Raw genomic sequence first — 16,083 nt, forward strand, 5'->3', positions numbered from 1 at the left:
AAGTCTGGGGGTCCCAACCGCCACCCCGGCTATCACGTCGGCCAGCTCAGGCAGGGCCGTTGACACATAGCAGGGGGCCAGGTATATTATCAACAGGCCCACTTGCACCCCATGTCCCCACTTCACAAGGAGGGACTCCACACCGTCTATCTGAGGCACAGTGGCCTCCCTTGGACATAGGCTCTCCCTTATAATGACCCTTTCTGTTGTGTCCTGAGCTTGCTGGAGTGGTGAGCAGGCTCAGAAATGTTGCAAACGGTCCCGGGCAGACCAAAAGCTGCCCAGGACCAGACTGGTTGGCGCCAGCCGTGTGCGCATGCGCAAGGCGCAAAAACAGCCAGTTCCTATTGGTTAACACTGTCTGGGTCTAAGGCCCTATAAAAGGCCTGCGTGCCTTTTACTGTTTGCTTGGTTGTAGGAGAAGATTAATAAAGAGCTTGATTGTTCACCATGTGTCTTTGTCAATTGCCAACGAATGGAATACACAAAAATTTCCACTTCAAAGTCTCAGGGCCCTATAAAGATCCATCCATACTCAACTCCATTTGGTCAGCTGTCCCAGAACTGCATGCTGTTGCAGGTTCTACTCATCAATAAACTGGAACCTTCTTTTCTAAGCAGCCTCCATTTTTATTTCCAGCTTCTTAGCCTCCATTTTATTTACTCCCGACTTGGAACTGGACCTGATGATTTTTTTTCTACAGCTTTTTCATTGCTTTGATGGTATACCATGTTTTGCATAATATGTTGGTCTAGGCCACAGGTCGGCAACTTGTTGCTCCAGAGCCGCATGTGGCTCTTTGAGCCTTCCCCTGCGGCTCCCAGCCTCCTCTGCCATTTGCAGAGAGAGACAGAGACAGAGACAGAGAGAGGCACTTGCGCTTCCCTGCTTCTCTCTTTGTCTCTGTGTGTGTCTCTATGTGTGTGTGTGTCTGTGTGTCTGTGTGTAAAAAAGAGAGTGGACTCACGGTATTCTCCGACGAGCTGAAAAGCTTACTAGGCTTTGCTGCGTCTCTGCAGGAAACAGGAAGCAGGAAGGGCAGGAGAGAGCTAGCTAGCCCAGCTATGGTGACTCAGGAATTCTGGGAGTTGAAGTCCATGAGTCATAAAAGAGCCGAGGTTGCCTACCCCTGAGCTTGTTGGAGAACAGCTTGAAGCCAGCTTGCCAGGTGAGCAGATGTTCGCAGAGAGGGAGGGGGGGAGAGAAAGAGACAGAGGGAGCGAAAGAGAGAGAGAGAGACAGAGAGAGACCCTTTTGATATCTAAAATGAAGATAACACTGTATATATCCTTTTTTACCTTTATTATATATATATATGTGTGTGTGTGTGTGTGTATGTAATGTATATGTATGTGTGTGTGTATATATATATATATATATATATATATATATATATATATATATGTATTTGTATATATATATATGTGTGTGTGTATACACACACACACACACACACACACATATATATATATAATAAAGGTAAAAAAGGATATATGCAGTGTTATCTTCATTTTAGATATCAAAAGGGTTTTGCGGCTCCCAGTGTTTTGTTTTCCGTGGGAAACGGGTCCAAGTGGCTCTTTGAGTGTTTTGGGTTGCCTATCCCTGGTCTAGGCAAAAGGTCTCGTTAAAGAGGCCAATTAAGGGCTGCTCCAGAAGTTTCAATTCCTCTCACATAGCCCAACAATGGAAGGAAAACTCTCACTCTATGAGATGGAAACAAATGTAATAGCTGATGACACCTTCAAATCAAACTTTTAAATTTTAGTCATTCAGCATACCAAAAAAAACTTATTTTTATACAATATAGATTAAAATAGAGCATGGCAGATAATGACAGTTACAAAAAATGGGCTAAAGTTGAGTTTAGAGCACAACAGCTAAAGGGGAAAACTCTGTGGGCCTTCCCTTGGTGCCCTAGGTCCATGCTTATTTTGCTTACTGGTTGCCCACAGAGCTGTCCCAGCCTGTTCTTTTCATTCCATTTTGTACAAATATACTCACATTCATGTAATTATGAAGCTTTTCCTTTGCAATTCTCATGGACAAAAAAATATCAGATGGAAAGCAAGGATGGTACTTCTGAGCAAAGCGTTCAGGTAAATTATTCCTCCAAAATTGCTCCAGTTCTCCTCTTTTTCGAAGTACAGTTTGGATAGAATTAAACTGAACTAGTGGAATCCTGATTGAACAATATAAATATAGATTTGAATGTTGGCACTGCCATGTACTAAATGTCAGGAATTGCATTGTTTTCCTGCTTTGAGACTCAGTGAACTGATACTATTATCAAAGAACATTATGAGTAGGCTTTATCTCTTTAGTTTAATTGGACATACTCACTGGACATGAACCATTTAGACCTTGCCATTAGAAAAAGTGGCCATAGACATATAAAAAGCTCCCTGTGACACGCAATTCATCCAGGGAGATGATGGTCTTGGATGCAGTGTGGGACACTTGCCAGTTCAACCTGCAAGACCTCAGGCCTTAGAAGTGTGTCTTAATCTTAGTAGCAACACTATATGGAGCTGAGGGAGATTCACTGTTGGACTATCCAAATGGACCCTCCTCCAGCCCAAAACAGCCCCCAAAATGAAAAAAAAACAGAATAGCTTGGGGAAGAAGGAAACTATGACAAAGCTTTAGAGAGTGGGTAAAATATAAATGCAATTATAACCAGTCAAAACAAACAGATGCTGCTTCTTTGTAGTACCTTCTTTTCTTTTTCCTTCCCCCCCCCTAATATTTGTATTTGTAATAAAGATTTGTTATATTCTAATATAACATCTGAAAGACTCAGCAGGAGATGTCTACATGTATCACCTACTTCCATAGCAGATAAATTACAGTTAGTGCTTAAATATTCTGGCCTTGTAAGAACTGGATTCATGTGATTCATTTTGGTTTTGCCAGAAATGAAAACTATAGTAACATCAATCTCTAATAAATAGTTTCTGACATTATTTAAATATCATAAACTTTTCTAAGGAAGTAAATTGATACATTTCTTTCATATTGCTGCATATACACACAAATAAATATGCTCCGAAATTCTTTCTTACCTTATCAGAGCAGTCATAAACGGAATATAAACCAAAGTCACTAAGAGAAACTTCATGCTTTCAATGTACTGAAAATGAAAGTGCAGCTGATTTCTTGGAGCATTTGCTCTTTTATGTGTCAATGTGGTTCACTGGAACCCAATCAGCTATTGGTGAATCAATAGCTGTTTGGCAGGACATCTGCAATATGCTGTAAAAGCACAGTTGTTTTGTGTAAATATTGTAATCTGTGAGGGGTGGGCAGACCCAAATTGGGATCTACTGGTAGATCACTGAATTATTATGATTTATCAATTGTTGTTTGTATCTTATGATGTATGAGTGTATTTTATGGTTTATGATCTATGACCTATCACTTTCTTATTTGTATGTACATCAAAAGCTTATGCACTGGACATAAATTCCTTGTATGTCCAATCACACATGGCCAATAAAGAATTCTATTCCTATTCCTATTCTATTCTATTCTATTCTATTCTATTCTATTCGATCAGCATGTTTTCTGACACAAATTATTTTAACAATAGTTGCTACCTAATTGCATACAAGTCACTAAAAGCCTTTTCTCCAAGTCTAAATGAATGTGGTTCATGAATCACTTGTGACCAAACATCTGAAGGAAGACTTGTTTCTGGAGCATCCTAGAGCACAGCTGTTGACTGAGTACTTTAAGAGGGTGGGCATCTGTGAGCTATTTTTTGGAGAAATATATTGCATTTAGGAATTATAACAGAATAACGGAGTTGGAAGGGATCTTGGAGGTCTTCTAGTCCAGCCCTTGCTCAGGCAGGAAACCCTATATCATTTCAAACAAATGGTTGTCTAATTGCTTCTTTAAAACCTCCAGTGTTGGAGCAACCACAACTTCTAGAGGCAAGTCACTCCACTGATTAATTATTCCAACTGTTATGATGTATTTGAAATGTATGTGCTAGTATTTGACTGTAAAGAAGTCTTCATATTGTTATATATTTACAGAGTTTGACATGAAATTAACATACTTCTGTTTGCCCAGATTTTAAAAAAATAATAATTATTTTTTATAAATATTTTAATTGTCTATTCAGTTTTAATTGAGATCAATTTTAAATAGAAGTTGGCTGGTTGCTGATTGTGGTATTTAAAAGACCTTGTTTGTATTGGATTATATTGAAATATTATAATAATCTTGTGTTTTCAGAATTTAATATATGCTGCCTGAGCATCCTTCTGGTGAAGATGTAATAGGATTCAACAAATAATAAATTCAGAGTTTTGTAAAAATATGGATATCATACAGCTAAATGACTCATTTTCCCCCTTCTATTCAATTTGTCTGATTTTCAGAGACTGCCTGAACAAATCCCTGCAATTCTCTTGGCAAGGTCCTTCAGAGGTGGTTCTCCCATAGCCTCCTTCCAAGAGGGCTGAGAGAGAGGGACTGGCTCATGGTAACCCAATTGGCTTTTTGCGTAAAGCAGGACTAGAACTCATGGTCTTCTGGGTTTCTAGCCTGATGACTTAATCACTACACCAAACTGGCTCTCAAAATGACTCAAGAAAGGAAACTAACTTGATATTGTCTTACTTCAGAATCAGTGTAATCTCATGGTTTTCCTCAAATAGAGGAAAACAGGATTCAAACCATATCCAGCCACAAATATTGGTCCAGTAATCTTCCAAGCCTTACATGTTTATAGGAGGATAAAATATTGGCAAAGGGAAAAAACCATTCATTGCACCCTAAACGCTTTTTCAGAGGTAGAACCAGTGCTTTTTTTGTAAAAAAAAAAAAAAAAAAAGTGCTGGAACTCACACACGTCATACAACCCTCCTTGCCTACCCTACAAGGTTCCATCCAAAAAAGGTGCCAGAACTCTGGGTAGAACAAATATAATAATCTGTTCCCACCCCCTCCCCACACACCAAAGACTTTCCAAAACTCATTATTTGCAATATTTTATTTCATTATCTCTCTGCTGAGACTTTGACTTTGTCAATGGTCACAAGATGCAATAGCTTAAGGTCATAATGATCTATGTTGATAAAACAGATTAATGGTTAAATGGTAGACCAGACCTTCCCGTCTAAATTTTATATTTTGGTACATCCCCCAAAATACTGAAGAATGTACTAAAAATGTAACAAAACACAAACAAATTGTCATAGTTATTAAATTATTTAATAAATATGACAGTTTGTGTTTTGTAACAAAAAGCCAGATTCTGACAAGAGAATGTGACTAACTGCCCTAATCCATTGCATTTCAAACCAGATGATGCTTTAAAACATTTCTCATTCCATGCTTACTACTTTTTAAATAAAATTCTGTCACTGGGGACCCAGATCTGAATTAGGATCATATGAAATGGAGGGGAAATTAATTCCATACGCTGGCCTAATTTTTCAGCTACTGAGGCTGATATTCAGTGCCTTGTTCATCTTGTTCACCCCATCATAAACACAGATTCATACCACATTCTAAACCAAAATCAGGAAGCCATATCATGACTTAATACATATCTCAACCTATACATATGAATGGATAAATTGCTGAAAGTATTGATTACATTAGTGGTCATTAAGTCATGGGACACAAACCTCAAAAACGGCATGTCCTAAAGAGGAAACTCAGAAGCATTTCCAAAAACATTTGAGATCAGCAAGAACTTGACTGAGATAGTTTTACTGCCCTTTTCTATTAGAGTTGCTCCATAGGAATGTCTGTAATTCTCATCAGCAGACACTCATTCACTTATCAGAAATATTCCAGGGCTCTTGAAAATCATGATTGTTGCCATGTAGACCATGCCTCTATTTTACTTACTGGGAAGAGGAAATGCCAGAAGAACAGAGTGAAACTCAGAGAGTTTCTACATCTACAAGGAATATTCATCTGACTTCAAAAGCCATTGCAGCTTTTAAGAATGGGCAACACATTAAGAGCAATTATAGCCTTTCTCCCATTTGATGAGTGCCAGAAATACATCCTGGGAGACCTTGAAGAGATGCCAATTGATAAAATGTTGGATCTGAGTGGCAGGCAAGTGAGACGGTTTCCTGTGTGTGTTTGCTCTTTCAGGGAACTGGTCAAGCTGTACCTGAGCAACAACAACCTGAATCATCTGCCCCCAGAATTAGAAGAGTTACAGAACCTTCAGATCCTGGCACTGGATTTCAACAATTTCCACACACTACCCCAAGTGGTGTGCACCTTGAAACAGCTGTGTATCCTTTATCTGGGCAATAACAAACTGGGAGACCTACCTGCAGAGATGCATCAGCTCCAAAACCTCAAGACTTTATGGATTGAATCCAACTGCCTGTACAGCCTGCCCAATGTAGTGTGTGAGCTGAAGCACCTCAAAACACTGCATGCTGGATCCAATGCACTGCGCTCTCTGCCCGAACAGCTACAGTATCTGAAGGAACTGCGTACTATCTGGCTCTCCAGCAACTTACTGACCGATTTCCCACCAGTGCTTTTGCACATGCCTTTCCTGGAAGTGATTGATGTGGACTGCAATGCCATTCATGATTTCCCCAGTCTCGTCCACCTGAATGGTTTGAAATTGGTGATCTATGACCACAACCCCTGTAGAAATGCACCCAAGGTGGCTAAAGGGGTACACAGAGTTGGGAGGTGGTCTGAGGAGAGCCCTGAGCCTAGGAAGCGATCAGGGATGGACAAGGAAAAAGGAATAGAGGATATTAACTCCCTGCTGCCTCCCCCTCCTCCTCTCTCCTGTAAACTGTCTAATTAAAGAGCAAGAACATTCCTCAACCACCAAAGATCGAAGAATTATTAATGCCTACGGCTACCTCTCAGAAAAGTTCAACAGGATGTTTGGACTGGCTTTTGCTTTTGCAGGCTTGCATGAAGGTGACATTGGCAGAGTATCACTTGTTCCAGTGGTATGTATGTATCTGTATGCCTGCACCTGCACAGTAGCTATTTCAACACTTGTAGCAAATGCGTAGTTGAAGAGTTTAGACCAGAGATGGCAGTCAGCAGCTGTAATGTTATATAACTGCTTCTTTTCCCAAGAATCAAAATGGAAGGCTAAAACAATGCAGATGAATCAGATGACAGGATGGCCATTTTTTATTTAAACAGATGTTGAATGAATTTATTGTATTTCCCCCGTCAATAAATTATAGCACTGGACTCTTAATAATAGAGGCATTGTCTAGAAGCATCCTGAAAACATTTTGAAACCTTTTATCCAGTCTATAATTATTGGTTAATATAAATAAGCAACATTTCAAACTAGCTGCTATTTAAATAAGGTCTTCCAATCAGATCCTAAAAATGTTCTTAAGAATTATTAAAGTCTGGATAAAAATGATTTGGGATTTTTTCTCTCATACTTTTATGGTTTACCGTGCTTCATTCCTTTTAATGTATTTATACTCAGCTCACTTTGTTAATTACAGTGCAGCTGAGAAATATTTTAACTTTTATTCCATGTTTTTTATGGAAAGTAAATCACAAACACACTCTAACTCATCTATTTATTTGTTTCCTGCCTTTATTTTTACAAATGGTAAACATAACCAACATACAGTACCTTCCTCTTTCTATTTTCCCCACAACCCTGTGAAGTGGGTTGGGTTGGAAGAGTGACTGGCCCAAAGTTATCCAGCTGGCTTTCATGGCTATGGCAGGACTTGAACTCATGGTCTTCCACTTTTCAGCCTGGGGCCTTAACCTTAACTCTCTCTTTTGCTTGATTTTCTTGCCTTGCTCTCTGTCAAAAAGCATCCAGGTCAGGTGTGTGAATCACTTTTTTCAGACTAGGGCATGTATGATCTCCAAGAATTACCGAAAAGGGAGATGGCAAGGGACAGTGTCTTTACTAGATAGGCAAAGCCCATGTTTTTCAGCAGGAGGCCGTGAGGAAATGGAAGGTTAGTGATGATTTATTTTTCCTTGCACAGTCACTTTTAAATGGAAATTTTTGGCTACTGTAATTTGGTGTATTTTTGAGGCTGCAAATTGATGCCTGGAAGGCTGCAGGTGGCCATGAAATGCTCATCAATTATACTTCTATAAGTTTATGCAGCAATATTGATACACTATGAGTATTCCAGAACACAGCGGTTCTTGATAAATTAGACATTAGGTATTGATAAATAACATACTTTTCATCTATATAGGGATGGATAACTTCAGGTATCATGAGTAGCTACATCATTGAATAACATGACAAGTCCATTAGAAGACATGTCTTTTTTCAGGTTTTTTTGTGTGGGTGGGAATGGTGGGTCTCTAAGTTATTTACTAATATTCCACTCTTAAGCCCTCAAGTTTAAAATACATGTTCACATTGTATCCATTATTAAGAATATTTTTTTTCCTTAAAAAAGACAATTACATTAATTCACCTTGTAACTCCCAGGGCTGAATTGCTGCAATGTCCTCTACCTAGAATCAGGGGTAGGCAACCTTGGCTCTTTTATGACTCGTGGACTTCAACTCCCAGAATTCCTGAGCCAGCATGGCTGGCTCAGGAATTCTGGGAGTTGAAGTCCACGAGTCATAAATGAGCCAAGGTTGCCTACCCTACCTAGATGGTTCAACTGACACAAAATGCTACTTTGTTTCAGGAAATCTAATGGGAAACATTTGTATATTCAATATATTAGTTATCATTTATTCCTAACTCATTTCACTCCCTCTGATTTTAAAAACCTGCATTAGATGGGGCTATGCCCTCCTGGGGATGTAGCTCTTAACTACTATTAGACAATTGATAAATTTACCAAACATTTAAAAGTTACTACCTTTAAGTCAGGGTTCCAAAATTAAGGAGTTTCCTTTCTAAGAAGGCTTGAAAGCTGTATGTAGCAGGATGCAAAAAGTTATGTCCAACCAGCTACCCTTCTGTGGCCCCAAGTGGCAGGGATCAAAATGCGTTCCCTTGCAAATACTTGAGTGCACCCATTTCAGAATGCAGTCTTCCATGTCACACAAAGCCCAATGCAGCCACAATGCTGTCAGATTTTTGCAGTTAGGTAGGACACAGAAAGCTGCGTATCAGGACACTGACATATCAAGTTCCACAATCATATTATGCTTTATGAGCTCTTCCAGAATGACAGAAGCAAGACTCTTTCCTGACCAGAAGTGCTGAACCTGGAATATTATTTGAGTTTTCATACAGCCTACAATGATGTTCTTTTCTCAACTTATGAAATAAAAGTAAATATTATTCTCTGCCTTTGAAACCAAGTGCCAAATATATAATTTGTGCATTTTCTCTAATTGCTATTCAGTTTACAAATGCATTCCTAAGGTGAGAGGGTTTTTTTATTCAGAAAGATGCTTCTGTCTAAATATATTTCTCTCTTTTCTTTCAACCTCTTGTAAATTCTGAGTTTCTTATTGTTTCATGCATCTCAAAATGCTGGCTAAGTCTTCAAATTTTCATATCAAATGCATCTGTTCTGATTAAGACTACTATGAAACTATCATTTTGCTCCAACGAATATACCTACCTCCAGAATTTTAAAGCATACCAACAAAATGAATTTGAAAGATGAGCCCTAAAAATTTTCATATTTCAATTTTCACAACTGACTTATCTGTAGGTGGCATTTTTCATATTTTGATTAAAAATTCAAGAGTCTGCTTATCCACAGATGGTCTTACATATATACAGAATATATTTTTAAAAGTCTATTTGGCAGGTAAGCGAAACCCAATTTTGGCGGTGCATTTCGGCACCTAAAATTGTTGGCTTATCTGAGAGTATATACACTTAGGAGCCAAATTACTTTGCACTTGCTAGTACATAAAGTAAATCTACTGCAATATCTTATCTTTATTAATGTAAGAACAACTAATCTAATACTTTTCTGATGCATTCAATTGTAACTTCTCTAATTCCTTATTACTGGCCACACTGGCTGAGGCTGATGGGAGCTGAGGAATAGTCTTAAATGAACTAAACATAATATGCAATTTTTAGTTTAAAATAATGATCCTGAACACTGCTTATAAGATCAAGCTGCCATCTACAAATGTTTAAAGTAATCTGCTCTTTCACTTTTCCAGGTTTAAGTGCATTCAGTGAAATAATGATAGGAAAATAAAAGATTAATCTATTTCTATTTGAAATGTTTATTATGAGTACTACACAAAAGGAACAGTGAAGGAGTACAGATGTTGTACAATGAATTAGGTGTTTTTTTAAAAAATAATACAAGTTAAACCAAAACACTTATACGTCGGTTCTAAATGTGCCATTCCTTCTGTAATCTGTTAGAAGTACAACCCAGTCTGGTTCAAATGTTCTTTCTGAATGCAGAATGTTCAACAAGGATACCGATCTGGTACTCGTTTTCTGAAAGAAGCAACAGAATTGTGTATAAGCAGATGCCACAGGACAGGAAAATATTTATTTATTCAAAATAGCAATAGCGATTAGATTTATAGTGCTTTACAGCACTCTTTGGGCAGTTTATAATGTCAACATATTGCCCCAACAATCTGGCTCATTTTACCGACCTCAGAAGGATGGAAAGCTGAGTCAATCTTGACACTCATCAGAATCGAATTCTAGGCTGTGGGCAGTTTGCCCAAAATACTGCATTCTAACCACTGTAGCACAATTAATTATAAATAATAAATCTCAATTTAAGATTTAATTAAGTAGTATTAGCTCATATAACCTGGTAACAGTGAATCATAAAATAAATACTGACGCTATATGTGCACTTTTTAAACTATAAAAACATGGGTAGATAATCAAAAATATAGATGTCCCATTGGTGCATCCCTTCCAACTATATATTACGAAATGAGAGTAATTTTTGACCTTTTAAAACCACAATCAACAATGCATATATTGAGTCTCCACAAAGATTAACCCAACTATTTCTCTTCAACTCCTCCTAAAAATTAACAATTTCAGCCTATCTCTGGTGATATCCCTGCATCTATGTCCTGTTCCCTGTTGCCCTCAGAGGTCAAGACAGTAACTAGAAAAAACATTCTGCTTGAAAATCCTGCCCACCCATTGCAAAATATTTGATATTTAATTAGCTCATTCTCTCACAAGTGCTGAAAAGTTGTACTTTACCTTGGTGCTGCCTTAATGATGTCATCAACACGGAGAATGACTTCTGCTGCTTCAGCAGCACTTAACAAAACCTGACGTTTCACCTGAAAGCTTTCAACGACTCCTAGACTTGCCATGTCTGCAATAGCAGCCTCTTTCATATCTTAAAGAGATTACAGAGAATTATCGACTTTTTCATTTTTGTTCCTGTTGCAATTTTCAACTACACAATTATTGTTTATTAAGGTCATCCATATTATGAGCTTATGCATTTGTTTAGTTGGTGAATTGGAGAGGAAGAGCTCAGATGTCCATTTAGATCTGAGGACTGTCTCTGGGTTCACAATCAGCCCAGGACTAAGGTTTTATCAGAGAAATTTGAAGCTTTACACTAAATTTCCATATATATTTTCTTAGGCATGGTCACATTTTCTAGGCCTATATGAAGCCAACGTTCAAAACGCATAGAGCAGGGGTGTCAAACTCAATTTCACTGAGGGCCGCATCAGCATTGCGGTTGCCCTCGGGGGGGGCGGGGAGGTGTGGCCACGGTGGGTGGGCGTGGATGGAGTGGGTGTGGCCAGCCCTACATCATTCGCATCAAGGGTGCCTGTCGGGGCCTGGGCAGCAGTGGGACAGATCTGAGGGTCTCTGGCAGAAGGGGGTGGGACCAGGGCAAGTGCCAAGGCATGGTCCACTGGAGGAGCCTCACTGTTCCTCTCAGGCCATGGGGGGGGGGTTGGATGGTGGCACGGGCTGCCCGGAGCCTTGGGCAGCAGAGGTCAAATGCCCAGTCTGGCCCTTGAGCACCCGCGGCACCAAGCCCAGCCCCACTTCTCCAAGGGGGCGCCCAGCTGCACTTACCTCCTCCTCAAGGCTGCTGCTGCTATGCTTGCTCTCCTTACCGAGGTTGCTAATGATGGGTACGAGGGGCAAAGGCAGAGGGAGGCCCATTCCCTCTCCATGGGAGGAGACCCAGCTTTGTATCCAAAGCTTCCTTAGCAATAGGATGGGAGACCCCCAGGATAGGCCAGGAGGAGGGGGCAAGGGGATGGTGAAAGGGCAGCAGGGCAGGACTAAGGGAGGACTTCCCTCAGACTCTCCCTCTCCTTCTTTCCTTCCTTCTTAAGTATAGAGTGGTGGGAAAATATTTGATGAGGGAGGGAGAAAAACAGGCAAGAAACGCAGCTGAGGAGGTGTCACCCTTCGTGAGGAATGAAGAAATGCACCATCGCCTGGAAGTTGCCAGCACATGGCCGTCACCTACTTCACATATCTGGCTTGGTGGGCTCTGGGGGAGGGGATGCCATGAGCAGCGTGAGAGTCAACATTACCTTCGCCATGCTGCCCAGCCCCCAGCCTGCCTGGTTACGGCAGCAGCGGAGTGTTTTCCTCACAGCGCCAAGAGGTTGAGCCGGGTGGTGCGAAGCTCGCCAGCTTTGCACCTTGCTGCCTGCTGAAACTGGGCAGGCTGGGGGCAAGGCAGCATTGCACTTCTCATCAGATTCGCACCACCCGGCTCAGCTCTCGGTGCTTTCAGGAGAGCGCCCCGCTGCCTGCCAAAACCCCTCCCCCAGAGCCCATCAAGCCGGATATGTGAAGTAGGCGAGGGCCATTTGCTGGCCACTTCCAGGCGATGGTGCATTTCTTCATTCCTCACAAAGGGTGACACCTCCCCAGCGTGCATCCAGGGGGTGCGGCTAACGCAGCAGGGGCTGGTTCCTCGCTGTTTCCAGACGGCCTTGTGGAGCTAAGACTGAATGTGTTTCAGCATAGATGGCCACCACAAAATTGTACATTGGCTCCCGGCCAGCCAGGGCCAGGGCCATGGCAGTGGGGGCCGTTCCCTCACTGTTTCCAGGATGGCTTCACGGGCCACATGAAACCACTTCGCGGGCCGCATCCGGCCCCCGGGCCTTGTGTTTGACATGTCTGGCATAGAAGAAACTAAGCTGTGTTTGGAATTATTAGAATTAAACTCACAATAGTTTCCAATGAAAGTTCTAAGCAAGTGAGGGGGACAGAGAAAGAATATTTTAACAATTTCTCTTTTCAGACACTGAAGTGTAAAAACTGCAGTTTATTAGCAAATGCCCACTGGGTTTTTTTCCACTCTTGCACTAAGATTTTATTAAAAACACGAACTTACCAAGTCCATAAGTATTCTTCCCTTCACTGTGGGCAGCTCGAAGTTGGGAAACCAAATCTGCACTATCATATCCAGCATTTTCAGCTATGATAGTTGGGAGCTACAAAGATAGGCCTTTATTAAAGATCTATTTGAAATCAGTACCAAATAGCAACAAAAGCTAATTCAAACATAGCATGCAACAAATCTCTATATTATTCATTCACATTTAAGTATTTTCAATTACAGCTAAGTTGCTAATTGGGGGACAGGGTCAATTATAATATTACTCCATTTCCAGACATATTCCTTTTAATTGGGCCTTTTACATTATACGCTGTACATTATGTGAATGGCTACCTTGAAGAAAAATATTCAGAATATTAATCAGTAACTTTTTTTCAAGACTCATGGAACAAGTAGCTTATCCCACAAAAATGAATGCTGATTTCTCCCAAGAGTTAAAAACACTCAAAAGACTAGCCAGCTGGTCTTTTCCATATCTTTTAGCTTTATATATTTACTTCTAATACAATTAACTGGACAGAAGCTTACCGTACTTAGAGCCTTAGCAAAAGACTCCATTGCTAACGATTCTTTGCCAGGGGTTCTTTTTGCAAGCTCCCACACTGCATTAGCCATTAACATCTCTGAACAGCCTGAAAATTTGAAAAACCAAATCTTAGCCAATGTGAGTAAATACGTAATCTTTGCATTGAAGAAAGTGTAGATTTCAAAGTTTGAATATTCACCTCCACCATACACAGTTCTAGTATCTTTGACTGTCTGGGCAAGAACACAGAGTGCATCATGCAGAGACCTTTCAGCCTCCTCTATGATTTGCTGTGTTGCACCACGTAAGACTATGGTGCAAGCTTCACCTAAGAATCAAAAAAGGGAAAGATATGTAAATTTAAATTTTAAGAGTCTTAAGATTATTACCTGATACATAAGAACTAGCTCAAAAGTTACTTGTAAAAAGTCTGATGCTCACATTCTAACTGGCCTTTACACTATATAATTATTTCATAAATTCTGTATTATATGGGCAGATCAAATCTCAGCATTCACATCCCTTTCTGAGCAGGGATGGAGCATCTAATGATTAATAGTTCTACAGAGTGTGTGGCATGCGTTGTTTCTTCATTATTATGGGCTTACCAACTCCACTATACCTACTTGATCAGAAATACAATATGTACATTATAATGCAGGAGCGTTATGAAAAGTATGATCATCAATGTGACTTCATGGGTTCTCTCCACATATGGTCAGATATTACTTTTACATTCTCTTATTTTTAATTTTGCATCTTTCCTCTGCTATTTTGATCTGATCACTGCACAGTATAAGTAATAGCTTCTAAATAATCGGATTAGGATTGTTGTGTCCAACATAGGAATAACTGGAGGATTGCTCAATCCATCTTACCCATAGCAACTCCAGAGAAATGAATAAGTTTATCTTCACCAATCATGACCTCTTCAATTAGTTTGCAGCTTCCTAGCTTTACTAGTTCTGGATGATCAAAAGTTGAAGCAATTTCGCCACCTAAAAAAATTAAAGTTCACATAAACCATTTCACTTGCATAATAGTCCAGTAATGGACTATTTATCTTCCAAATTGCTAAAATAAAACAAAAATGCATTCTCTTCCTAAGTATCTCCGATAGCTTTATGAAGAAATGGCTACTAGATACTGCTACTTCATAACAAATCCTTTTCTATCCAAAAGAATAGAAAAATACTGAAAGTCCACTTTATTTGACATTGTCCAGCATCTTCTTTGATGTGTCAATAGATTTGTTCTTACAACCTGAAAACCAATTTTTAAAAATGCAGAATTATGAAATTTCTCTGATGAGTATCATGATAACTCAACAAAGAATAATGATAAAAAGAAGTTGTCATTCAAAACAACTGAGATTTTGCACAAGGGAAAGGTATTTTGATTCACAGGAAAAGAGGACATCCAATCTCTACCCACCCATCCATAGCTACCATTGCCTACATAACATACATTTAAGTATTCTTACGCTTCAGAATATTTTTTTTCAAGAGTTAGGAAATAATCTGTAATTCTTTCATTTTCTCTATCCCATTTTCTCCAACTAAACTGAAAATATTTCAAGGGTAAATAGTGAAAATCAACACTAATTGTAGGATTTATTTACCTGTCACAAGAGCTAGACGCTCAACTCCAGCAAAATCTGCATGTTCAATTGCCATAACTCCAGCAGCAGCAAACATCTGTTCTGGGTAATTATAAATCAACTGCCTGTAATAGAAACATACAGTATTTCTAATCAAATGCAAACACTGATTATTCTTCAACTGTTATACCTTAACAAACCTTCCTTGTGCATGCAAAAATAGAATAGATGAGGGCTTTTCAACCTTTTCACCCATTGTACCACTTTTAGGATATGGCAACATCCGAGTACCACCAGTCACCTAGCAAGGTGTCAAAAACTTGACCCCCCCCAAAAAAAGGAAAAAATGGATGAAGTACAGGTAGTCCTCAACTTACAACAGTTTGCTTAGTGACTATTCGAAGTTACAATGAAACTGAAAAAAGTGCCCCCCAAGCCACAGCCGAGCAAGACACCTGCCTGCCCACCTGGCGGCGCTCTTCCTCCTGTCCAAGGTTTTCATTGTTGTGAGCATTTCTGTTGAGGATTGGCAGCGGGGGTGGGGTGGGGGGTGTTTGGTTTTTATTCCCCCCATCTGCTGGGTGGTTGCAGCAGGTTTTGGTCACTTCACATGACCCTGGGACACTGTGACCGTCATAAATATGAATCAGTTGCCAAGCATCTGAATGTAAATCACAAGACCCTGGAGATG

General features: G+C 39.9%; 3 protein-coding genes across 3 annotated transcripts in view; 1 reads left to right on the forward strand and 2 right to left on the reverse strand.

Moving 5' to 3' along the window:
* Positions 1-3,122, reverse strand: part of LOC107283823 (cathepsin E-like) — a 27,634-nt gene extending 24,512 nt beyond the window's left edge. Inside the window, exons 1-2 of the mRNA XM_015811784.2 lie at positions 3,067-3,122; positions 2,006-2,183 (exon numbers count right to left, since the gene is read on the reverse strand). Coding sequence (XP_015667270.2) covers positions 2,006-2,183; positions 3,067-3,122 — 234 coding nt within the window. The remainder of the gene's footprint in view (positions 1-2,005; positions 2,184-3,066) is intronic.
* A 2,850-nt stretch (positions 3,123-5,972) lies between these two features.
* LRRC10 (leucine rich repeat containing 10) lies at positions 5,973-6,809 on the forward strand. Its single transcript, XM_015811814.1, has one exon. It carries the CDS (start codon positions 5,973-5,975, stop codon positions 6,807-6,809), a length of 837 nt encoding a protein of 278 aa, XP_015667300.1.
* A 3,343-nt stretch (positions 6,810-10,152) lies between these two features.
* Positions 10,153-16,083, reverse strand: part of CCT2 (chaperonin containing TCP1 subunit 2) — a 19,125-nt gene continuing 13,194 nt past the window's right edge. Inside the window, exons 10-16 of the mRNA XM_015811801.1 lie at positions 15,414-15,517; positions 14,671-14,790; positions 13,992-14,120; positions 13,795-13,898; positions 13,261-13,360; positions 11,133-11,274; positions 10,153-10,394 (exon numbers count right to left, since the gene is read on the reverse strand). Coding sequence (XP_015667287.1) covers positions 10,364-10,394; positions 11,133-11,274; positions 13,261-13,360; positions 13,795-13,898; positions 13,992-14,120; positions 14,671-14,790; positions 15,414-15,517 — 730 coding nt within the window. The 3' untranslated portion in view covers positions 10,153-10,363. The remainder of the gene's footprint in view (positions 10,395-11,132; positions 11,275-13,260; positions 13,361-13,794; positions 13,899-13,991; positions 14,121-14,670; positions 14,791-15,413; positions 15,518-16,083) is intronic.

This window comes from Protobothrops mucrosquamatus, unplaced genomic scaffold, assembly GCF_001527695.2.
Source record: "Protobothrops mucrosquamatus isolate PMUCROS unplaced genomic scaffold, P.Mucros_1.0 scaffold49, whole genome shotgun sequence".
In the NCBI taxonomy this organism is placed as follows: domain Eukaryota; kingdom Metazoa; phylum Chordata; class Lepidosauria; order Squamata; family Viperidae; genus Protobothrops; species Protobothrops mucrosquamatus.